Genomic DNA, 24,829 nt, shown 5'->3' with positions numbered 1-24,829 from the left:
CTTTATCGAATTGCTTCTTTACCTTTGGCATACCGATTAGTTTTGTTTTTATTCGTTATTTCAGTCAATAACAGCGTAGTAAACAATTCTATTGGTATAAATGAATGTCATCCTATCAATTTATTATTTTCTCAATTTGAAATTGAGCATAAACGACTGTTCTCAGGCAATCGACAGTGTGGTATTCTTTAAATCTATCTATATATGGGCCTTGCTCTGTGAAAAAGGGGTTTCATACATTTACGTAAAGTGTCGTCCTAGATTGGCCTGTGCAGTCCGCCCAGGCTTATCAGGGACGAAACTTTCCGCCTAAATTTTTGTTTTGGTGAGAAGAGAATCTATGTATACGAAAAATATCATAAAAGCGAAAAGTGTCGTCCCTGTGATTGCCCTGTGCGGAATGCTTAGGTTAATCTGGCACGACACTTAACGCACATGCATTAAACCCCTTTTCACAGAGCATAGCCCATATGTATTTCCATCAATGCGTTCTCAGTGAAAGTAAGAGCAAACTTGTTTCAGTAACTAGTTCATGTTCATAAGGTTTCATCTTAAAAGCTCGGAAATGTGTTGCGAGTTTTTCCAAAAACTAAATAAAACCTTATCACTTATCATAACACCAACAACATATAAGAAAGAAATACTTCCTTTTGACTTCAGAATTAAGTCAACAAAATACGACAACAACTGGCTCGAGTTTCAGTGCAATGTCTTTGTGTTTAAAAAACACTTACAAAAAGGAGCCAACCTTTTGTAAGTTTTATGTAAAAATGGCATTTAACTCTGAAAATTAAAGTCACAATGTTAACTCTCTTGTAGACAACAGAGTGACAATAATAAATCGCCTTCATTTCTTCGAATAGTCGAGTCAAAATGGCCCGGAAGTAGCGTCAAGTTATTTAAACTCTCAATGTTAGACAACAATAGTATGCGATAAATTAAATGTCCAGTGCTTTGATTTGGCAATCGGTTACTGTGCAATGAACGATCTAATCAAATACTTGATTTGGCAATCGGTTACTGAGCAATGCACGATCTAATCAAATACGGAAAGTACTGGTTCTCCCTAAGAAGCGGACTCTATATTAAGTGTCTCTATAACCATACAGCTTTCGAACAAACCTAGATACAAAGTTATCTTTAGCTAGAACATTCTATCCACACAAAAAATCCATACGTATTGGTTCAAAACATGAATTTTAATTTTTGTTATAAACAAAATTTTAATTTGTATTATTATCAAATAACTTTTTGATCAATTGTACGTAAATTTGCTACATATGCAATAATTACATGTCTTAATATATTCAGTTTCAACAAGTGTATTGGTGTTTATTAATTAATGAGATTTATTTAATGAGTGATTAAAAAAATATTACAAACGTCTTAAAATTATGAATGAATGGATTGGTAGGAACGATACGAACCGATAAGGTTTACTAGAGTGTGCCTTTCTAGAGTAAGTCTGTAAAGTAGGACATATATTAATTTATTTTTCTTCGCCGTAGCGTAGTGGATATGGTGTCCGCCTAGCGACCGGTAGGTCATGGGTTCGATCCCCACTTTGGGAGCGTTGTTTAGATCTCCAATCAGTACTGTTCTAGTCCCAGGAAACGGCCTCGAGAGAGGTTCTAATAAGCCTTAGGATTTCTATTCAATCATGCTAAAATAAATAGGTTTAAACTAATTATTTTTATTTTGTTGAAAAGACATAAGAAATAATCAAATGCCTCACATTTGTTGAAGCTATTTTTAATAGCCGATTATACAGGAAAATAAGCTAAAATATTCTCATTCTATTCCCCTTATTATTTGATGTAAAACCTTTAATTTGAGTAAGAATTTGTTTCAACATTTTGCACGTCGGGATCCCATTACATTTTCTTAAAGAACATTTTAAGCTGAAAACGGCTAAAAATTAAAAATGGCATGTCATGCGAAATGTGAGACAGAGCTATACAAGTAACAAAGCCCTTTTTCCAGCTGTTCTGTTTAGTTTAACCAGGTAGTTGTTCCACTGTCGACCCCAATCTCAAAGCACATCCGTGATTTGTTGGTGAGCTTCAATGCAAACCAGTTAGATAGAGAATGTCATAACGAGCGCCTCAAACTTGACCCATTTATGCCTTGTGGACTGTCCCATCCTTCTTAATTAGATCAATTTATTTCCAAAATTAGGGATGACTAGTATATTTATTTCAATATTTAGACTATTTCTTACATAAATTCCTTTCAGCAAACAGCGCAGACCCTGATGAGACGCCGCATGAACCTGATGACCCGCATCATGCGGCGTCTCATCTGGGCCTTCGCTGTTTGCCAAGGCCTTTTTTCTAGAAGCTAGGCATAAATGGATTAAAAATGTCTCCCAGTGAATCACGATGGTTTGTTAAGAGTATCGCATTGAAAAGCTCAATTAATTAGTATACTGAACCAATCATAAGGTACTGTTTGTGCCAGTGGTTCAAGGTTATTCCTGTCAAGAATTTCATTTTTAAAAACCACGTGGAAATAAAAATTATGAATGAACAACTATCAGCCTCTACAAGCAAGATAAACAGCATTTATTAATTGTGTTTGATAGCTAACAGATAAATCATACGAAACACTCACAAGATGTGATAAAAATAAAATAAACTTATGTAGTTCTTAATTCAATGGTAAACCTTTAAATCATTTAATAGCCAAGACAGATGCGCGAATTTAATTTGCTATTACCGGAACCAGACTCATGTTCTATATCGTATATCACAGGACTCCCTCCGCAGACAGGTGTATCCAGATCTCGTAGTAAACCAACCGTATTATACAAATGTTTAAAGGTCAAAATGCCGTTTTTATAAGCCAAAGAAGTTTGGCCATATCTCGAAGATTACATCTCAGATACTCGAATTTTATTCCAACTTCCTGTGGATTTAATAAGAGCCGCCTACTGATCTGTAGCCGATAACGATTCGGAACTCCACTTTGCCAGCAACATCCTCTTTTGCAATCGGACTTGCTAATTTACAGACATGATGTGTCTCAACTTGTTTGGTTAGGATGTGCTTTTAGAAAAAAAAAGCGATTAAATTTGAAGGGAATAGGATTTAAAAATATACATGGCTATGTGCTAATTAGATAGTGTTGGATTTATTTGCGTTTCTTTTGTGGTGAAACAGTTTACTAAGCCTTACAGACTTTACAGACCGGATACATCGCTGTGTTATGTTTGGTTTACGTGGATAATATAATTAATCATATTGAAGAGCATTATGTCATTAATAAATATTTGAATGAATTCATCGGACTAATGTACATGTTAGAAATCGTATTACATAATACTAGTCATTTTCAGTAACTCTTGGAAATACATGTAAGGAAAGTCAAACACTAAATAAGACGGATGTAAGCCAAATTTGATCTTAAAGATTTAAATTTATTACCAAGTTTTCTGATTGGCTATGCATCTTGCTTCAAAAACGCTTTGCAATATACGTTTTACCACGTGACTATTGTGGTCTTAAGGCAAATTACGTGACCATTTTCTTCTAAGTTAATTTTTAAATCTATTTATAAGAATAACGTGTTCCCCCTCACCAACCTAAAGCAAAAATAACATAAATAAAAAAAAACTGTTATGCTAAGGTTTTACCCAAATGTGCATAGTTGTTACAAACGGCTAAGTAAATCGTTCTTCCTCATTTATGTTTAGTATAATTAACGTATAGTATGTTTATCGTATGGTTGTCCAAGTGCAATGGACTGATAAGACAACATAAACAACACATATGATACACATTCAGTGAATCCTGCGTGAGTTTTGGTTCATAACTAGAGCATGTAGCGGCAATCCTTGAAAAACGAAATCTGAAAAAAAAAAACATGAATATCGTTCCTCAATCCCCACGTATCGGGCGTTCTCCGAGACTGAAGGCAAAATGGCTGTCCAGTACAATGGCTTATCAGTACGGCAACAACGGCTCAAAAAAGAACGAAATCCTCGTGCTCACCAATGACCTTGATCAATACCTGCAGGACATGTTCCAAAGTATTGACACCAAAGGCCGAGGTAAAATCACTCCAACTGACTTCGCCCTGCTGTGCGACGTGTTAAACCTCAAGGACGCCGGCACTGAAATGAATTGCGACGAGGATTTGTCGTTCAAAGATTTCCACGAGCGTCTGTGTGAGCATTTCGCCTGTTATGGCGACTATGTAGGCTTCTTGGTGAACCAGACTTTTCGCGCCAAAAATACGAATACGAATAATCCCATCGGCACTGAAACAAACTCGTCCATTCCGGATTGCACGAAACGGTCCTCGTTTCAGAAGCGGATGTCGAAGTCCAAGAACCACCAATGCATTCACGACGCGGAGCTGTTTAAGAACTGGGACAAGCTCCGTCTGTCTGGTTTCCGGCTGAGCGAGATGCGGGAGCAGATCGACCACCTACTGTACGAAGTGACCTTCCATAAAGAGGAAGCCCAGTCGCTAAGGGAGATAATCGATGACCTCAGGTATCGTGTTTCGAATTTCACATTTTGATACAAACTTTTTAGCGTCACAATAGCTGGAAAACAATTCTTGAGAATATTTTTCAAAATATATGGGTCTATTTCACAAACCGAAGTTTAATGCAACAAATTTAAATTTTTGTATCGCCAATGAACATATTTTATTATTTCACTGTTCAAAGTGACTTATATACAGAGATTTACAAATTGCTGGAGCAAGGACACTATGTAATATTACAAGGTATCGCATGAAAAAATATTAACAAATTGGTGAATCATGCCAATTATTAATAGTCCACTGTACAACGTGCCCTATGATCAAAGAGATACAACGTGAGAAAAAAAACCTCATAGGAACACAAACATTCAAATTGCTGTTCCAAACATAAAATGTGTAACTGTTCATGGCGCCATATGCATACATATTTACAAATTGCTGTACCGAGAATAATGTGTGACGGTACTTTTATATCGTTTCCAGAACCATGCTACAGTCGTCTGACGCACAAAATATCGGGATGCAGGTCGCCGTAAAGCGGTACCAGCGCTACCTCCTTGGCGACAATGATGTCACGCTACATCCGGGTACTGTTAATGGCGATTCTAAAACACGTCCCCTGCGTTCCAACAACAGACATTCCATGCCGATCGATAGCGGTCATCTAGTGTATCAGCCTTTGAAAGGTTCGTGTTCAACACAAAAACATCAACATATTAATCCACAATACAGTCATTAGGGCTCCTTGCTATAAAGCGTCTTTAACCAAATATGACCACTTTATTCTACTAATTCTGACTATTTTGTGGGTATTTATGATAAACAAGAGATGTGTTTGTCAGAAACACAATGCCCCCTATTGCGCCGATTTGAAGCCATAAATTTGACATTTGACCTTGAAGGATGACCTTGACCTTGACCTAACACCACTCACAATGTGCAGCTCCATGAGATACACAAGCATGCCAAATATCAAGTTGCTATCTTCAATATTGCAAAAGTTATTGCGAAACTTTAACCAAGGTTAAAGTTTTGTGACACACACATACAATGACTGACGCAATGACAGACAGACAGACAGACAGACAGACAGACAGACAGACAGACAGACAGACAGACAGACAGACAGACAGACAGACAGACAGACAGACAGACAGACAGACAGACAGACAGACAGACAGACAGACAGACAGACAGACAGACAGACAGACACACAGACAGACAGACAGACAGACAAATTGTTGGGTTTTGCATAAGCCAGCGTTCTTACACAAATATTGTGCACTTTTTTTTACCCATTTATGCCTAGTGGACTCTCCCATCCTTCTAAATTGGATAAAAAAAGTAAGAAAATTAGGGATGTCTAGTATATTTATTTTTATATTAAGAATATTTCTTACAAAAATTATTTTAAGCAAACAGCGCAGACCCTGATGGGACGCCGCATCATGCGGCGTCTCATCTGGGTCTACGCTGTTTGCCAAGGCTCTTTTTCTAGACGCTAGGCATGAATGGGTTAAGCGTCTTACATTCGATCTCGCATGATATCAAGGTCAGCCTATCTGGAAATCGTGCTTATATTTTTCATGTGAGTCGCCCTTTGGTGAAAAGGGCTGAATGCATGTGCGGTAAGTGTCACCGCTCATTGGCCTGTGCAGTCCGCAGACACTTGCCGCCTAGACTGGAAGGGCTGAATGCATGTGCGATAAGTGTCACCTCTCACTGGCCTGTGCAGTCCGCAAACACTTGCCGCCTAGACTGTGCAGTCCGCAGACACTTGCCGCCTAGACTGGATTCACGTTAAGAGGAGACTCCCCTTAAACGAAAAATGCTATGAAACCGGAAAGTGTCGCCCTGATGAGTCTATGCGGACGGGCCTGGGACGACAGTTTATGCACACGCATTAAGACCCATTTGCCCAGAAAAAAGTCCTTAATAACGCAGTGGGACTTGAATGTGTGACAGAAAAGTGCGTGATAATTTAATACATACCATAATTATATTCAAATCGTGCCGAACAAACTAATGTCAAATTCGTAATGTGCCATATGATTTCACTCCTTATACGACCAGATATACTTTCTTCTTTATGATTTCTTTGATGTACACAATGGTGCTATTGAAATATACGCGTGCACAATTGTATGGGTTTTTACTATTTCCTCTATCACTTCAATCCTGCAAATACCAGCAAAAAATAAACTGTTATACATAGAAGTGCATACGAAATGTAATATGTACATGTACTAAGCATTATTCATTTACTGTATTAACATTAATAAAAATGTATACATGCAACACACTACAAATTTTATGCAACGAATGTAAGCGACTTACAAGTGAAATATTTGATGTAAATTTAATTATTGAGAAAAGTAACATTTGAACAGTTTTTTTTAAATCAGGATATACGCCGAATATCTTGCATATAGATACATGTAAGAGGAAGTACTATTCGTGCAGATGTAAATTGAATTTAGACATATTGACTTAAATATACATTTTTATAAAATACGTTTCTAATTAGCGTTTATTTATCCATTTTAAATGTTGAGTTTTTGTGCGAAGAATCTAAATTGAGCCGCTTTCTGAGAAAACGAGGAATGATAATCATGGACGACACAGGCATACAGCCAATCAATGATAATCATGGACGACACAGGCATACAGCCAATCAATGATAATCATGGACGACACAGGCATACAGCCAATCAATGATAATCATAGACGACACAGGCATCCAGCCAATCAATGATAATCATGGACGACACAGGCATACAGCCAATCAGTTTTCCCAGAACGATGCTCAATTGAGTACTGTGCGAACTGCACAGGCTAATCTGGGACGACACTTTACGCACATGCATTAAACCCCTTATTCACAAAGCACGTTTCAATTGGTCTTACATAGACGCAATCAAACTACAAATAAAATAAAATACATGCTTATAAATACTAGTGGTTGTCTGCATATTCTGCAACAAAATGCGAGTAATATGTAACATTTGACAGTTTAAGTAGTACGTGTTCGTGTTGTTTTTTTGCATTAGTGGTTGAGCAACATTTAATCATTTTTCGTACATGCAAAAATTCGTACCGGTATCCTTCCGATTTCAGGCGAGGAGAAGTCGGTGGCGATGCTCGCGCGCGAGCTCAGTCATATCCGGGAACTTCGAGATCGCGAAGTGCGAGAGCTCATTAACTACAACAACCAACTGCAGGTAGGGTGACGTCGCAGAAAGGGCTGCGCACCGCCTGTTTGTTTTACTTTTCTGGGAAAACGGGCTTATTGCATGTGCGTAAAGTCTCATCCCAGATTAACATGTGCTGTCAAAGGCTCATTAGGGACGACATTTAACGCGTTTATGAAATTTTTCGTTTCAAGGATTTGTAAACGAAAATCCAGTTTAGGCAGAAAGTGTCGTGCCTAAATAGTTTTGCTGATAGCACAATCTTGTCTGAGACGAAACTGTACGCACATGCATTAAGCCCCATTATCCCAGAAAAAAACTAAAATGATGACAGTAAATATGATAATGATCAAAGCGATGATGTTGAATTTTGCTGATGATCATCATTATTGTTACAAGCACTCCGCTGCTGCTGCTGTTGCTGATTGTACCATTCTGACGTTGATGGTATTGATTCTGCATAAGATCATGATGCCGATACTGCTGCTGATGGTGTTGATGATAATGACGATGATGACGATTACTTCTGCGAGCGTTCTGTACGATGTAGGTCTCTATTTGCTTGCAGCATGACGTCACAGACCTCTCTCGCGAGATTTGTCGTCTGGAAGCGGAGAAAAAGCGGCAGTCGGGCCAGCTTGACCTGATCGTGAAGACGTACACCTGCTGCCGGGAACTGTTTGCCGTCTGCGTTGACAGCTTCAGGGAAGTGGAATCCGCGGGCACATCCGGTATGCAACTTCCGCCGTCACCGCTGCGCACACCGACGCGGACGCCAAGTCTGCAGAGACGTTTCTCGTTTTCTGGCGGGTAATTTATTTATTTAGTTTTTGTTGTCGTTTGGTTTACCTTTTCGATCGCTGGATCATCGTTCATCGCATATGTTTGATTTGTCATTTAAAGACATTTAAAATAGCAACTTATGAACAATTTCCGAAATTAAAATGTAATATGACTTTAAATGTTAAAAAATATCTGTTTATTTTTTTAGAAACCTAATACATGTAATTTTTAATATAGGTGTAAACGTGTGTATCAATTATAAATTTGATCGTGTTTTGTTTCGTCTGCAGGTGTCGCCCCGACAAATCTGTAGCAGAAAGTACTATATCCGGTATATGATTTTGTTCTCACAGTTTATATGTTCTGTTAACCACAAATGACCTTATCTTTCCTGCTGTACATTCCATTATGATTGCGTTAGTCTTTCCAGCAGTGAAAATTATAAAACATGTTTAGTCTCTCCGGATTTGTGCTTAAAAAATCTATCCTTTAGACTGCCTTTTTTTAAAATAATTTTTCCGTCTGAACATCCAAATAACACTAATTAGTCTTACAATACATGCCTTAGTCTTTCCGTCTGTACAGCTTACAATAAATGTCTTAGTCTTTTCGGCTGTACAGCTTAAAATACATATGTTAGTCTTTCCGGCTGTACGACTTTCAATACATATCTAAGTATGTTCGGCTGTACAGCTTACAATACATGTCTTAGTCTTTCCGGCTGTACGACTTACAATACATATCTCAGTCTTTCCGGCTGTACAGCTTACAATACATGTCTTAGTATTTCTCGCTGTACAGCTTACAATACATGTCCTAGTCTTTCCGGCAGTACAGCTTACAATACATGTACTAGTCTTTCTGGCTTTACATCTTATAATACACGACTTAGCATTTCTGGCTGTACATCTTAAAAATATGTCTACGTCTTTCCGACTGTACAGCTTATTCAGTACCTACGGCTTTACAAATGAAAACTATTATCCAATAAGAAAGAACCGAATATTGCGTTTTTCAACCATAGTTTTTCGTCCGATTCAATTTAAAGGTTATGCCAGGTAGTTAATATCCATAAAATTAATACGTAATTAGATAATAAATATCTATTTCCAAACAAACCATATTATTTCATTATGTATTAACCGATGATTACACATGACAGAATAAATGCATTCATACGATTTCGTATCATAATAAAGTTATGCAGTGAACGGCAGTAATTGATGATTGAAAATATCGCATTAATTTGTTATAAGTGACAGCAACAGAAATTTAAATTTCTTTGTATCATGATATTTTGCAGACATGTCAATTAAGAGTTGAAATCAGATATAAACTTCTCAGTACGAACTATCTATTTATTCGTCAACTTCTGTTCCAAATGTATCACCACGCTCCATTTACCAACAGACACCTTCAAAAAAGATTATCGGGGCTTCATATTTTAAGATAAAGATGATACAAATATCGTTAGATAGGCAGTGATAAACATCGAGTTAAACGCCATTAATTCTCTCCGCCTAGATAACGCCGACACCGGGTCACGTGACCTTACCGCAGATGATCACACGGCACCGGAAGTGGTATTGATAAAGAGGCTGGAGCACGAGATAAGCGCGCAGGCGGCAACTATCTCCGCCCAGTTACAGGTATCCCGGGCTGTTAGAGATAGAGAGCTACTCATATGTCTTTCAAATGGTGTTTCGTGTTTTCTTCGCAAGCGTTGTGTTTTATTTGTGAATAAAAAGGCGTGGAAAATTGAATCGTAAATGATAACACGGACTTATACAGACACATGGGCCTTTATAGGTCCGTAATTTGATAAATTAATTAATTAATAAGTGAATTGATTTTTTAATCGATGGATCGATCCGTCAGTAAATCAGTCAGTCGGTTTGACAGTCCCTCCGTAAACCATTCAATTAATTCATTAATCAATCAATCATTTATTCATTCTTTCTTTCTTTCATTATTTAATGTATTCATTCATTCATTTCAAATCATACTAATGTGTTCTGAATTTTGTATGAAAGCAAGCATTTTCCTGGTTTAAGCCTACACAGTTTTATATAATGACACAAATCGCAACAATCGTTTTTATCACATATGTTTAAAATCCCACAACCTGCAAAGTTTTTTCCCCTAAATTTTATCAGTTGTTAACTGAACTAAAGTAATTTGACGATTAAAATAACGACTATTTAGTTTTTGTGATTCGAAAAGTCTCTCAAAAGTTAGTCAATCAAATAATAACATATTATCTTAAACATTTTTTAAGATTGAAACTGGTTCTGGTTTTCTTACTCTTGAAGCAAATCCATCTGACGGCAAAGGATTTGATATGATGACAGATACCGCAAAGAAGTACGGAAAAACAACAAATAAAACTATATTATAACAAGGTCATGGAGCAAAATATACAACTAAAAAAAACGTCTTGTCTACAGGAGTTCGCCCGTCTGGACCAGGAAGTGACGATGTGTCGGCGCCACCTGCAGACGACCAACTTCCAGGTGGAGGCCCTAGAGACGGAGTGCAGTCGTCTGCTCGCCCTGGAGGACCAGCTCGTGAGCGTCTTCCGGTTCCTGCAGAGAGGCCGCTCGCAGTGTCTGAGTCGCAAGACGCTTGGACAGCTGCTTCTTGACGTCATCGACTCGAGCTTCGGGGAGGAGGACCATGGTGAGATTGAAGTGTCGGCAGACGACATGTTTTGTTATCTCTAGCTAGTATTATTTTATTTATTCATATTTATTTAATTTTTTTTTTTTTTGGGGGGGGGGGGTAGGGGTGGGGGCGTTGGGAGTAAATTTACGTTCAGTCTTAAATGTATCAGTTTAAGTGCTTCATTGTACGCCCACTTAAAAAGTTAAACTCGGTGAGATTTTTTAGTGTCGGCATACGACTTTTTGTCGAGGGCTTTTTGTTTTCTCAAAATAAATGTAACTACCGCTCAGAAAAGCATTTTATTATGTGTGTATTCAATAAGAAAATCCACTTAAATTAAGACCTGTCTGACTTGAAGTTTTATGGGCTCCATTTCCAATTCTAAGGTACTAATGTGTAACAAACGGCATAAAACCTAACAGTCTGCGAGTTACTTGCAGGCCTTTTTGGTTTGATACTGTTTACATAAATAGCCCTTTTCACTTTGGTCCTGAGCGGGAAAGGATAAAATGAGGGGTAACGCTCAGTCTTAAGTCTATCAGTCTAAAATGCTTTTGGTGAATATGCGCCCAGTTGAAATAGTATGGAGTAAATTTAAACACGGCCCTTAATATTTGAGTGTCTATCGAGTGACTGTGCGTAAATTTCTCATGAACGTGTCTTATATGTTGTTTAGAGCTCACACAAAAAGGACGGCGAAAACTTGCTCTTATTATTTTTAAAATAAGTTTGTTGCGGCTTTTGTTGCTGTTTGTGTCTTAAATGTATTACATCTTGGTATCAAATTGTTTGTTTTACTGAATCTGACTCCATTTTATAATCACTGATGACTTCATAATTGATCCCGTGTAATATCACCTACCTCCAAACATTGATTGATATAAACCTTGTTGACTTGTTATAAAAAGGATATCAGACACTTTTTATCAGGCAGATAACTGTAGTGGTATAAGGCGTTTTCCGTCATTTTATGCAACGCATTTCGACAGAGCATGTCGCAATAGGGTCAATATACTTTTTGCATTATTCATGAGGGACCGTCTATTGCGTATACATGTACTCACGGTTCTTGGCGCACGAAAATAAACTTTCTTTAAAGAGACCGTCAACCAGATTGTGAACAAAAGAAAATTTATAAAATACCGTATTTCTTTACAATTATTAGTTGATATTGATTGAAATATCACGACTGGTATAGATCTAAAAAACGCATTTAGATTGATCATCATCGTCACGTGGTAAACACAGGAATGCAAATTGTGCATGCGTAGTGAATTGTATATATTTTATATATAAAATGATCTACTTGCGTTATTCATAGTGTATATATCGTTATGTCAACTATTTACGCGATGTACTTTCGATTTCAGATCGCGAAATTTTATGACCGAATATTCTGAAAATATGAACTTTTTCAAGTAATGTAATATATCAATCTTGATATTTTAATCAATATAAACTAAGAATTGTGAAAAAAAACGGTTTACATGTATTAGAACTTTTTTTAGAACCTCACTCATATATTCGTAATTGCCCGGGGACATTATCAGAAACGGGCCATTTCGATAAAAAGTGTTGCTTCTTTTCGTGAATGTAGGTGTGTTGTCCATGGACATACTTAGTATTTTATTATGGACGCTGCCTATATTTTTATCTTGCAGACTGATCGTACGTATCGTTTTGTTGTTAAATAAGTGTATCAATTCATCAATTATGAACTCTACTCATTTATTTCTACCCGACGTATTATTATTTTTAAACGGTTTTAAAAGTTGATAGTCTGGTTATAAGAGTGGGGTATGGCAGGTATGGCAAGTTTTGTTTATGGTGTATTTAATAAACTACACGCATGGTTTATAAGTTTATTATACATCCAAAATAAATATATTATCAGGCAAGTTGATAGTGCGCGTGCATTTGATGAACGCTAGCAGTAGACTGAGTTAACTGTGGAGGCATGTATGTATATACTAACAGAGTGGCACAGGGTATGACTCATGCATTCAATTTAAGGCCTATACTATTACAAGTTTTATCAATTTTGAGTCATAAATGTGGATCAAAAGTGGTGATAATTTTTTCTAAGATTGTATCTCGTGACCTGACCAAAATGCAGCAACTGTTGATCACATAAAGGTAAAGGTCACAGTGGACGCTCAATTGAAATGTGTGTCTTTATATATATGGTGATAGCAATCTATATGTCACTGATGGGTATTTTTCGTGCGTAATGGAATTCTGAAATGAATTGGCAAAATATATTAATGATGAAAAATTCAGAAATAAATTGGCAAACTGTATCATCATATCAAGAAGATGTCTCACATGCAGGAACTAAGCTCGATATCAATATATCAAGACAACGTCTCACATGTACGAACTAAGGTCAAAGCTGTGAAATACAAAGATTTCTGTATGTAAGTAGTAAGAGCTCAATCAAATTTGTAATAATAATGTCTCATAACTCATTATGTCTGAGTCATACAGAATAAAAAAACTCAGTAATAAAATCTATAGTTATTACACAAATATCACAAAATCTACACAAAACAGGTTAGTTTAGTTAGTATATTTCTCAGGTGATCAACTTAGGGCTTTTAGGCACTATTTTTTTATATGTTTGTAGTAAAAACATTAATAAAATCGTATAATGTCTCAAACTACATAGAATCGCGTTCTGAGAAAACTGGACATAAGGCATGTGCGTAAAGTGTCGCCCCAGATTAGCATGTGCAGTCCGCACAGGCTAATCTGGGACGACACTTTCCGCTTTTATGATATTTTTCGTTTAAATGAAGTCTCTTCTTAGCAAAAATGCAATTTAGGCGGAAAGTGTCGTCTCTTTATTAGCCTGTGCGATCTGCACAGGCTAATCTGAGACGACACTTTAAGCACATGCATTAAGCCCAGTTTTCTCACGACGCTCCACAATTAGAATCTTTGTCCTACAGAGTTAAAAACCTTGTAAGGAACCACAGTTATTATTTAATGTCATAAAATCTGCACATAAAAGTTAAGTCTCACCATGTCTCAAGTGAGTAACCTAGCGCTTTTTGCACTATTTTCAATAGATTTTGAAAACCAGGAGTCAAACTACCCCGTGCTTGATATTTACAGGTCTCTTATGAAATGTTCAGGGGTCAACTTACTTTAGTCAAAAGTTATTTCGTCTCTGAAAGTTTGTGCATACCGATACTCTGAAGATGTTGTTTTGCATCAACTTAAGTAAAATACTCATAATGCAGACAGCGCTAATTGGGCGATAAAAGATATATTTTGGAGTTGGCTTCTTGGAAACATTTGCATCAAAATGATTCAAGGCAGATTTTGTCAGGAGTCAAAAGAGAGAAGATTTTTAAATGCTTGCATCAAGAAGCTGGAACCTGCTTCAATTGAAGTCCCTGAAGTCCAAACATGTTAAGTTTTCAACTTCTGTTTAAATATTGGGTAGATCTGGATCAAACTTTCACAGTTGAATGATCTTAATGTGCAGATCATCATAACAAAAAGTAATAGTGTGTGCGACCAGTTTTTGGCATAATATGGCCCATTATTTGTTTATCTACTAAAGAATAAATAGTGGATTTGTGTTAAAACATACGATATGTATGAATCAGTGTCGGTGAAACATTTTTATCCTTTGATTTCAATCCTTCATCAGTGTTTTCTTTTCACCTATAGGGGAATGGTGGCGGGGCCCGTCTAAAGGGGAAAAACGAGTTGTTTTTTAGGAAAAGGGGAAAATAAAAAAACAACTCTTTTATATGTAATGATGTTTAATATATGAATACACATGTATGTATGAATGTAATGTTCACAGCTGAATGTCTCTGTCCTTTTTCTTAAATATATATCAATGATTTTTTCAACATTAGTTTCAGACAGTTCAGCCTTCATGCACAGTCTCAGTTTTCCTAATCATTTTGAGTCTAATTGGGATTTTTTTAAATCGATAAAATTGCGAATTTTAGGAATAAAATGGACCAAATTGGAATGTTTCTATCAACACATATTGACACAATATAGATACATCAGGCCTTTTCCTGGCCATTTAGGGAAAGAAATGTAATTCATGTGAAAAGTCAACTGATTTGGGAAAAACTAATTTAATATAACTCTTTATAATAATTCAAAATAATATTAATTATGGTTATATACTTTTTTAGTTGTTTATAAAATAAATTTGAGATATATTTATCACTTGACAGTTCTTTCTAAAAACAAAAAAAATTTTTTATCTTTTGGAGGGGATTTTTCTACAAAATTGGGGGAAAATATATACTCTTTCTTGAGGGGAATGGGGCCGAATATCGGCCCCTAAGTTGCCATAAAAGCACTGCCTTGTATCTTGACATTACTGGTGGCAGAGTTTGCATATTGGTTTCATTAAATGTGCAGTTTGTAAAAAGATAACTGTATGATATCATATTCACGTCATACATATAAGTTTGAATGATACTTTACATACTGACTCAGACAATATATTCATAAACATCTCAATAACAGTACTTCACTTGCACGCCATGAACAATCCAAGAATATAGTTTTTATAAGCAACAAATAAATGTATTCTCTTAAATATAATCCTATGAATAGACTATTCTAATATGTTCAAACAATCCTTATAAAACTTGTTACATTCAAACTAATAATTTATTTATTGTTTTGCTATTAATATCTGAGCATATTTCAATTAAAGTTCGTATTGATACAGGCTTGGTAAAGACTGGTGTCATTGGAAACTTGTAATAGCTTAAAACACAAAATAATGAATATGTCCTACAGTCATTTCTAACATAAAACCATGTATTCAAAACTGTACCACTCATTACATGACACTTAATATGTGAGTGTATAATTAAATGATTATAAATGAACATCATCCTACTCCAATAGTGCCTTAAAGACTATGATTTTATTATTTTCCCCCATTCCTACAATGATTGAGCCTGTATGCTTACTGTAGTAGACAGATATAGGGCGAGTCACACCATCATTTTTTGTGACCATCTCTGCCAGTATCTGTCTCCCATCCCTGTCCACCTGGATGATTGTTGAAGACCAGTATACACACATCAGAACTTGTCCTGAATCTGTCACATGTAGGCCAAGTTGTGTTCCTAGTGAGTCCAGTGCAGTGTCAGTCAGGGTGGAGATCACTGTTCCATCCCTGGACAGTGTGACCAGCTGTTTACTGGACATGTTGGCCACATATATCCTGTCTCCATCTGGACTCACTGCACAGGAGGCAACTGTGGTATGGAAGACATGGATGATGAGATGTTGTTACTATGTGGAAATGAACGGTGTGATAGAAAAAGTAGTAAGTCTGATGTTCTTGTTATGTAATTAATTTATAAAATTTATTGTGGAACTTAGTGCAGCTCGATTGGTCATTGTCGGCTCGGGTACTATTTACATGTACCCCGGGTACTCTTAAGTATACTTACACATACCCCGGGTACAGTAAATATACTAAAACGTACACGGGAAATTTAACACTAAATCGGTGATTGTCGGCTATTTGTTTAAAATCAATTTTATTCACATTTATGTAAATTTTCTGTATAATAGCCTCTATATTATCGAAACTCATACTCAACAAGACCATTGTCAAGCAATATGGTCCCCTGCCGGTGAAACTCCACAATTGTCATTTTTTGTTGCCATAGCAACCATAATTTTTGACGTAGGATCAAAATGAAATGACGTGCATAATATCCATATTGCCATCTATCCATGTTTCAAGTTTCATGAAAACATATTAAAAACTTTTAAAGTTATCGCAGGATCCAGAAAAGTGTGACAGACTGACTGACTGACTGACTGACTGACTGACTGACTGACTGACTGACTGACTGACTGACTGACTGACTGACTGACTGACTGACTGACTGACTGACTGACTGACTGACTGAACGACTGGTTTCACCGGTAGGGGACAAAAAGCATGTTGTGCAGTTTTGTTTTAAAGAGAATTTTGTTCAAAGCCACAAACCTTGAAATGAATGTAAATTTAAGTATAAATAAGAAACATATTTTATCTTTGCCAATTTGAATATATCTGGTGGTTACAATGTAGAAATCCGCATTGTTTGTGCTTAAAAACTTAAAAATAATCGCGTTTGTCGAAATGGATGTATAAGTATAGAAATCCTACTTTCGGTTAAAAAATAAAAATAAATAAATAACTTGCTAACTAGGCTATATATTTAATTTTATCTATGCCAATTAGAATATATCTGGTGGTTTCAAGGTAGAAATCCGTCTTATTTGCTCTTTAACATTTAAAAAATAATCGCGTTTGTCGAAATGGACGTATACGTATAGAAATCCTACTTTCGGTTTAAAAATTAAAAAAATAATAAATAACTTACCGACTAAGCTATAAATTTAATGACAATTAGAACGCTTTCAAATTGCATCTATATGTATTGATTAACATGTATTTCATTTCAAGATGTGTGGCTTTAAGATAATCGGTAGCGCGTTTTACATCGGATTTTGGGCGGTAATACAACTCGGGTACAGTCTAGTATCGACCGGGTACGATTAAGTATATTTACCGTACCCATGGTACATCTAAGTATACTTAAGAGCACCCGGGGTACATGTAAGTAGTACCCGAGCCGACAATGACCAATCGATCCTTAGTGCACACTAAAACACAACATTAATAAACATGAATAAATAGACATACAAGAACACATTTTACATAAAGTGCAGTAAATATCAACTATAAAGACCAGTTGTATCACGAATGAGATATAGTGTGGTTCTTTATTTATTTTGGAAATAGTTATCAAACAAATCATTGTCTAACTTCAATATAAAGTTGTTAACTTATGATAATAAAAATATTTTTTTTCATTTGAAAGTCATCTGCCTGTGTGAATATGCATAAAACACTACAATTTTGTATTTGGTTGATCATGTTTAGCTCATTATTTACAAAAAAATAACTTTGTTTGATAAGATTACTGGTATATGTAGCTTATTACTTCTTGATTGCAATGAAAGTAGAAGCATGGACCTTAAAGTTCTGAACATTAGAATAATGCTAGGAATAATTATTACCTGGCTTATTACCTGGCCGTCCACATGATGTATCCCTATACATCTCACGCACCATTCTTCCTTCCAGAGTATAGAGATACAGAGCTCTACCATCTGTAATGTACATGTTACCATGCTGATGGGTAATACCCCTGCAGTAATGTCGGAGATTCAGTATCCTATCCTTTATCAACTGACCATTGGTCACTTCGATGAAGTGGACATCATTGTTATCCACAGTAACAGCCACCAAACTCGAGTCAATGCTGCACATGGACCATGGTTCATTAGGCAAGTCACAGTGGGCCACCACGTTGTAAGTCTGATCCAGGAGCTTCACTTTACGGTTGTTCTGATCTGTGATAAGGAGTCCTCCAGTAGCTGCCTCACAGATACCAGTTATCACGCAAAAATTGTATTTATCACCTTTAAGCTTCACACCGTAGTTCTTTCTACTCTTCATTTTGATTATTTGATCAGGCTTGCTTACTGCCCCTGGTTGAAATCCCTTGACCAGCTGGTCTGATGAACTTGATTCTAGATCAGACACCTGACCTGTCTTGGTCAGATCACTTGTTCGGTTTCCTCGTGTGTACTTTCTAGATGAACTGGGATCTGGAATATTTTTATTTTCCTTTAATCTTGAAGTTGTTTGGTTTCCAGGGTCAGACTGGCTGGATGCTTCAGGTTTATTCTGGTTTTGTGTAATCCTTTGAGCAGGTTGAACAGTTTTTACTGAGCTAAATGATAGTCCCAATACTGAGAGAGTGGACAGGTTTTGCTGGATAGTTGTGTCAGGTCTAAAGATAAGTTTGATCTCATTATTTTTTGTTATTTCTTGTAAAACTGCGTCTACCTTGATGGAATGGACAAAACATTTTCTATACTTGATAAAATTCAGTGATTCACTTTTTTCTTTTATTCTCATCCAACCTTCTTTTAAGCATGTAATATTTTTGATGGACTCAGTGCAGTTTTCTATGTCAGTTTGAATTGATGCCCTCGTGGTTTCCAGTAGTGTGTCCAACTCCTTCTTGGTATTCTTTTCCAGTTGATCCAAGGCATCATTTATTGTCTTTCGTAAAGCATTGATTCTTTCCAGAATTTTATTGTATGATTTCTCAATAGACTTCATGTTTTCCTCTAAGTTATCTTTCTTATGTATCAACTTCTGGTATTGTGTATCAATTGTTGCTGACAACTGTTTGAAGTCTCCTTTTTGATGGAGGTCTTTCACTTTGTCAGCTATAAGTACAACATGACTGCATTTCCTGCAAAAAGGAACTCACTTAAATTTACATCATGTGTTTTTAAATATTCCCAGAGTTGTTATTTATTTTGAATTTTATTATTTGAAACCATGGACTATCTATAAAAAAACGAAAACATTTTTAATCACATATATGTGGCTGTAAAATTTTTAATAAAGATTGTTGATGTAATTTCCAACATAAATATTTTGACACTGTAATTCAGACCAGAAGGGCACATGGTATTAAATAATATTTTACTTAGTAACACACCTAAGAAGGAAATATATATCTTTGCTAAGTTTAGTTAGATACTGATTAAACTTGGTCAAAATGTTTATCTTGACAATATCTAGAATGAGTTTCAATGCGGGTCATGTATGTCTAGAAATAAGGTCAGTAGGTTGTTAGATAATCACTGATACTACTCTAAAGGACACATGCTCGACTCAATCTTGATGAAACAAGGCCAGAACATTAATCTTGACAATATCGTGATTAAAGAAGCATTAAAATAATGTGTCAGAACACTAGGTCACCATGCAGGTCAGATCTCAGAAAAATCTTGTTACCACTCTAAAGGACACATGTATTACTAAATCCTGATGATAATTGTTCATAGTGTTAACATTGTCTTGGCCTAGTTTAAATTCAAAACTGGGTCAGATACCCCCAAAAACAAATTCACAAGCTCAAATCTTAGAAAAACCTTGTTACCACTATTTTAGCTCATTTGCACTCTAGAGGCCACATTTGTCATCTAATCATGTCTGAACTTTGACAGAACGTTTATCTTGACATAACCTTGCCTGAATTGAATATGGAATATTAACGTCCAAAAAGTTGGTCACACAATAGAAACTTGTCTCAATATATGGCTCGTTCTTGATTAAACTTGGTTAGCATATTTATCTTGATATAATCGAGGCCATGATTGAATCTAGGTCAAGTTGGGTCACAGATAGATCACCAGGTAAAGTCTTAAACTTTTGGTGATCATGTGGTGTCAGGTTAACTACAGAACAAATACGTCAATTTACGACTAATATATTGCAGAACATGATTTTTTTTTCAAGAGTCAAAATGCATCTTGTGTTCCTTTATATGAATCATTTTGTATGCGAATTATTACATGTGGACTTCAAAATAAGATTACAGCCTTTTTTTACAAGTTGTTGGTCTTCCACTAAGATAGGTATTTATAATTAATTGTTGTCATTTATGAACTTATTGGTAACATTGATGTCTGTATTCATATTTCGCTTGATTTATGTATTCCTGATGCTTGATTTGTGTATCGCTTTACAAAGAAGCAGTAGTACACAATAATAATAATTATATATTGTGTCATTGTCATTTTGAACCAATTTATTTACATTCTTTTATGTAAATAGAGGATATTTGTTCATGTCAGTGTAAGATTGTTTGTTATTTCACGAGTGATCATAGAACATATATTTTCACCAGTGGCGCAGTTGAAAAAGGGTATCAGATGAGCGTCCTAGGTCCTTCGGGGCACTCTTGTGCAATCTGTACAACATTGGGAGAGATATTAAGGATGGTCAAAAGTTAGTTGAAACATACGCATAAAACATATTTATAAAGAGTGCAGTCCTGTACTTACTGGTGATTGTGGACATGACAGGCATGACATATCAGCTGACTGTGGTCCTCACAGAATCCTGTCAGTTTTTCTTTCTTGTGCTCCTGACATTGCTCTAGTTGGATAACATAAGTCTCACGCCACTGGCTGATGTTTTTCTTGTCCAAAATTAGATGTTTTTTGTAAAGATAGTTATGATCCTCAACACATTTGCTACAGTAAAATTTATAACATTCCTCACAGTAAAAATCAGCCTTTGTGTTTTTGTCATCTTCCTGACATGTGAAACAAGAAAAGCCAAAGAATGATTCTGATCCTATATTAATTGAACTCTCCATATTGGAAGCCATTTTGTCACTATTAATAACTTCTTTGGTTGTTAGCTTAAACATTGAAATGCAATCTTTGTAACCGATGTCAGGTGATATGTGACTACATGTCTTGTCCTACTTTCGTTGTAATAAACACTCTTATCAGTGAATTTATTTGCAAACACGTTAAACTATTTACTTTTTATTATTTAAAATGTTTACAGAACGCTTCCTATGCTGTAAAAGTTGTTTGTAAAGGTTTTACCAATAATCGATTTATCTTCAAATAAACATGGTATTTTTTTATTCATTTATTCATGGCAAGAGATAACTTCAGGAAACTAAACAAGTTTTCATGCAAAATGAACACGTAGAATACAATCAAAATTGAGTCAAATATACATGCTTCTTATATCAAGAGCTATAAGTATGACCTGAAACTTGTTAGAGGGGAAAGTGAACAGCTCACATTAGCCTATGGTGCTCATGGGTAACTTTAAGGATAACACGTTGTCCGTCATCGGTCAGTACTTTCATGAATGTGTGCGTTATCTTTTTCTTCTAATGACTCTCCCTCATGAACTTCTTGAACTTCTTTGATGCTTTTAATAAAACATTTTGATTAAAGCTTCAGTCAGTGCTTGCAAGCGTCCAATAACTTTTTTCAACAACAATATTTTTCCTGCACTGTTGGGCATTTCTATGAAACTTCACAGGAATGATCCTTCGGTGACTGTTGTTCATAGTTGTTTTACTTGTTGAAGAGGGTTGCATATGTAGGTCAATAGAGCTAAAATATTTTTTTAAGGGAGATCTTGTCAATATACATATTCTGACCGAGTTACATCAATATTGGGTTTTAATAAAGGCCTCTATTGTTAACAAGCTATAAGTTTTTTTTATCTGGGATTGACCTGGTGATCCGATTTTTGACGCAGACCTGTAACACAAATTGAAACTAGCCCTACCTATTGGAAAGATTACTATTGTATCCAAGTTTCATCAAGATACAGTCATAAATGTGGCCTGTAGTGTCAGACTGTTTTTCTTATATATAACCTAGTTTTTTATGCACATGTATCAGATTCAAAATCGGCCTAGATATTGTCAAGATAAACATTCTGACCAAGTTTCATCGAAATTGGATAGTTTTAACAAGCTTAAAGTTTAAGCAATTAACATGGGGTGGTCAAAATAGATCACCTTCCATGAGAAAGTTACCTTCCAATGACTTGAGTTTACAATGGTAGGTATTGTGCTAAAATAGATGCGTATGTAGTTTGCCAATCGCATATTCCCGGCCCTTTCCGTCAAACATCGGATTAATGATAATCTGCGAGGGGTACCGATTAGTAGTTTGCATTAAGACTTGCCTTGAACTTGCACAGTAAATTGATTGGTAAGACGTCGAACGCCTGGTTTTGTTTCTTGTTGATGGTTTAGTAATAATCTAATTTTAATTACCAACATCACAAACTCATTGTTAAGCCGATTCTCAAATATGAGGATATGCATAAAAAATCACTTGCAACCTAAAAAAGAACCATGGTGTTTTCGTTTATTTTCAGACATGACGGCCGATCAGTTCATACGCATCCTCCAGAAGACGCTGTCCGACTGTCCGCTGTTTCTAATGGCAACGTGATCCGTTTAGAGAAGTTCGCGCTGATCTAGAGACTGACTGACCAGGCAAGGAACATATGTGATCCTTCCTCTGAGAAATCTTTCTTAGTGCATGAGCGTAAAAAAGCGTCACAGAGATAAGCCTGTGAGGACCGCTCATGCATTAGGCCCCGTTTTTTCCAGGGCGTGGCTCATACTAATAAATGGCCACACGCAGACCAGACCATGCTTGTGACTGTGAGCTAGGTATCAGTATAGAAGGAAACGTGTCAAAATATTTTATTTTGAAATCGTTTTGTTCTGTTTTCGGACACAATTGTTTGCTTGTTGACTATCTATTTAAAAGATTATTGAACCAGTATGTATATTTGCTTCCATTGGTAGTATCATTAGTCTAATTATTTTTCGTTAAATATGATTTTTCAACTTTAAAAAAATGTTAAGCTATATATACTTGTTAGTATGTACCTGCATTATTGATAATGGACAATCAATACTCCATATATAATATACCAATAATGATCAATGTGCACATTTGAAATTTACATAGCTCAATATCACATTATTATATAAAAAGTATTCTGTTCATGTGTATGGGATCAATAAAGTGTATGAATCATTAACATGATTAATGATAACATGTTATGCATTTAATCTAAATATGCTATATGAAGGGGGTTACTTCCTCTAAATACCACTCTGACATCACTCAATCACCACCCTTTCTCTTCTATCCCCCTAAATAATCCTCAACCCTCCCTCTCAATCACTACCCTTTCTCCTCTAAGTCAACCTCTATCCCCCTCAATAATCACCAACCTTCTCTCTTAATCACCACCCTTTCTCCTCTAAGTTCCCCCTCTATCCCCCTCAATGATCCTCAACCATCCCTCTCAATCACTACCCTTTCTCCTCTAAGTCAACCTCTATCCCCCTAATGATCTCAACCCTCCATCTCAATCACTACCCTTTCTCCTCTAAGTCAACCTCTATCCCCATCAATGATCCTCAACCCTTTCTCTCAATCACTACCATTTCTACGCTAAGTCCCCTTCTATCCCCCTCAATGATCACCAACCCTCCCTCTCAATCACCACCCTTTCTCCTCTCAGCCCCCCTCTATCCCACTCAATAATCTCAACCCTCCCTCTCAATCAATGCCCTTTCTCCTCTCAGTCCCCCTCTATCCCCCTCAATGATCTCAACCCTCCCTCTCAAACCAGCCTTTCTCCTCTAATTCAATCTATACCCACCTCAATGATCCTCAACCCTCCCTCTCAATCACTACCCTTTCTCCTATAAGTCAACCTCTATCCCCCTCAATGATCACCAACGCTCCCTCTCAATCACCACCCTTTCTCCGCTTATTCAAACTCTACCCCCCTCAATGCTCCTCAACCCTCCCTCTCAAACCACCCTTTCTCCTCTAAGTCAACCTAAACCCCCCCTCTCACACCACCCTTTCTCCTCTAAGTCAACCTCTATCCCCCTAAATGATCCTCAAACCTCCATCTCAATCTCCACCCTTTCTCCTCTAAGTCCCCCTCTATCCCCCTAAATGATCCTCAACCCTCACTCACACACCACCCTTTCTCCTCTCAGTCCCCCCTTCTATCCCCCTCAATGATCAGCAACCCTCCCTCTCAATCACCATCCTTTCTACTCTAAATCCCCCTCTATCCCCCTCAATGATCTCAACCCTCCCTCTCAATCACCACCCCTTTCTCCTCTCAGTCAACCTCTATCCCCCTCAATGATCCTTAACCTTCCCTCTCAATCAATGCCCTTTCTCCTCTCAGTCCCCCTCTATCTCCCTCAATGATCCTAAACCCTCCCTTTAAATCACTACCCTTT

At 36.6% G+C, this 24,829-nt stretch overlaps 2 protein-coding genes across 3 annotated transcripts; one reads left to right on the top strand and one right to left on the bottom strand.

Annotated features, from left to right (window-relative positions):
* The first annotated feature begins 2,984 nt into the window (after positions 1–2,984).
* Positions 2,985–23,598, top strand: LOC127842026 (EF-hand and coiled-coil domain-containing protein 1-like). Its single transcript, XM_052371339.1, has 8 exons — positions 2,985–4,499; positions 4,978–5,180; positions 7,612–7,715; positions 8,254–8,495; positions 8,759–8,799; positions 9,993–10,117; positions 10,916–11,147; positions 22,921–23,598. Exons 1-8 carry the CDS (start codon positions 3,865–3,867, stop codon positions 22,995–22,997), a joined length of 1,659 nt encoding a protein of 552 aa, XP_052227299.1. The 5' UTR covers positions 2,985–3,864; the 3' UTR covers positions 22,998–23,598.
* On the bottom strand, positions 12,982–21,474 carry LOC127842025 (uncharacterized). Of its 2 annotated transcripts, none has more exons than XM_052371337.1 (3): positions 21,063–21,474; positions 18,210–19,459; positions 12,982–16,384 (listed from the first exon to the last, which is right to left on the bottom strand). In XM_052371337.1, exons 1-3 carry the CDS (start codon positions 21,431–21,433, stop codon positions 16,017–16,019), a joined length of 1,989 nt encoding a protein of 662 aa, XP_052227297.1. In that variant the 5' UTR covers positions 21,434–21,474; the 3' UTR covers positions 12,982–16,016. The 2 variants fall into 2 exon arrangements, with proteins under 2 accessions (XP_052227297.1, XP_052227298.1); XM_052371338.1 differs by having other exon boundaries at positions 18,222–19,459.
* Positions 23,599–24,829: the final 1,231 nt, after the last annotated feature.

This window comes from Dreissena polymorpha, chromosome 8, assembly GCF_020536995.1.
Source record: "Dreissena polymorpha isolate Duluth1 chromosome 8, UMN_Dpol_1.0, whole genome shotgun sequence".
NCBI classification, from domain to species: Eukaryota; Metazoa; Mollusca; class Bivalvia; order Myida; family Dreissenidae; genus Dreissena; species Dreissena polymorpha.
The sequence above is the reverse complement of the archived record's forward strand: the minus strand, read 5'-3'. Positions and strand labels throughout refer to the sequence as shown.

Bases quoted from the DNA above. Each gene is read 5' to 3' on its own strand.
- LOC127842025 (XM_052371337.1), bottom strand. From the start codon at position 21,433: ATGTTTAAGCTAACAACCAAAGAAGTTATTAATAGTGACAAAATGGCT. The intron at 19,460-21,062 runs GTAAGTACAGGA...TCCTTTTTGCAG, and splicing joins TGTCATGTCCACAATCACCA to GAAATGCAGTCATGTTGTAC. The intron at 16,385-18,209 runs GTAATAATTATT...TCCATACCACAG, and splicing joins ACGGCCAGGTAATAAGCCAG to TTGCCTCCTGTGCAGTGAGT.
- LOC127842026 (XM_052371339.1), top strand. From the start codon at position 3,865: ATGAATATCGTTCCTCAATCCCCACGTATCGGGCGTTCTCCGAGACTG. The intron at 4,500-4,977 runs GTATCGTGTTTC...TATCGTTTCCAG, and splicing joins GAGATAATCGATGACCTCAG to AACCATGCTACAGTCGTCTG. The intron at 5,181-7,611 runs GTTCGTGTTCAA...TTCCGATTTCAG, and splicing joins AGTGTATCAGCCTTTGAAAG to GCGAGGAGAAGTCGGTGGCG.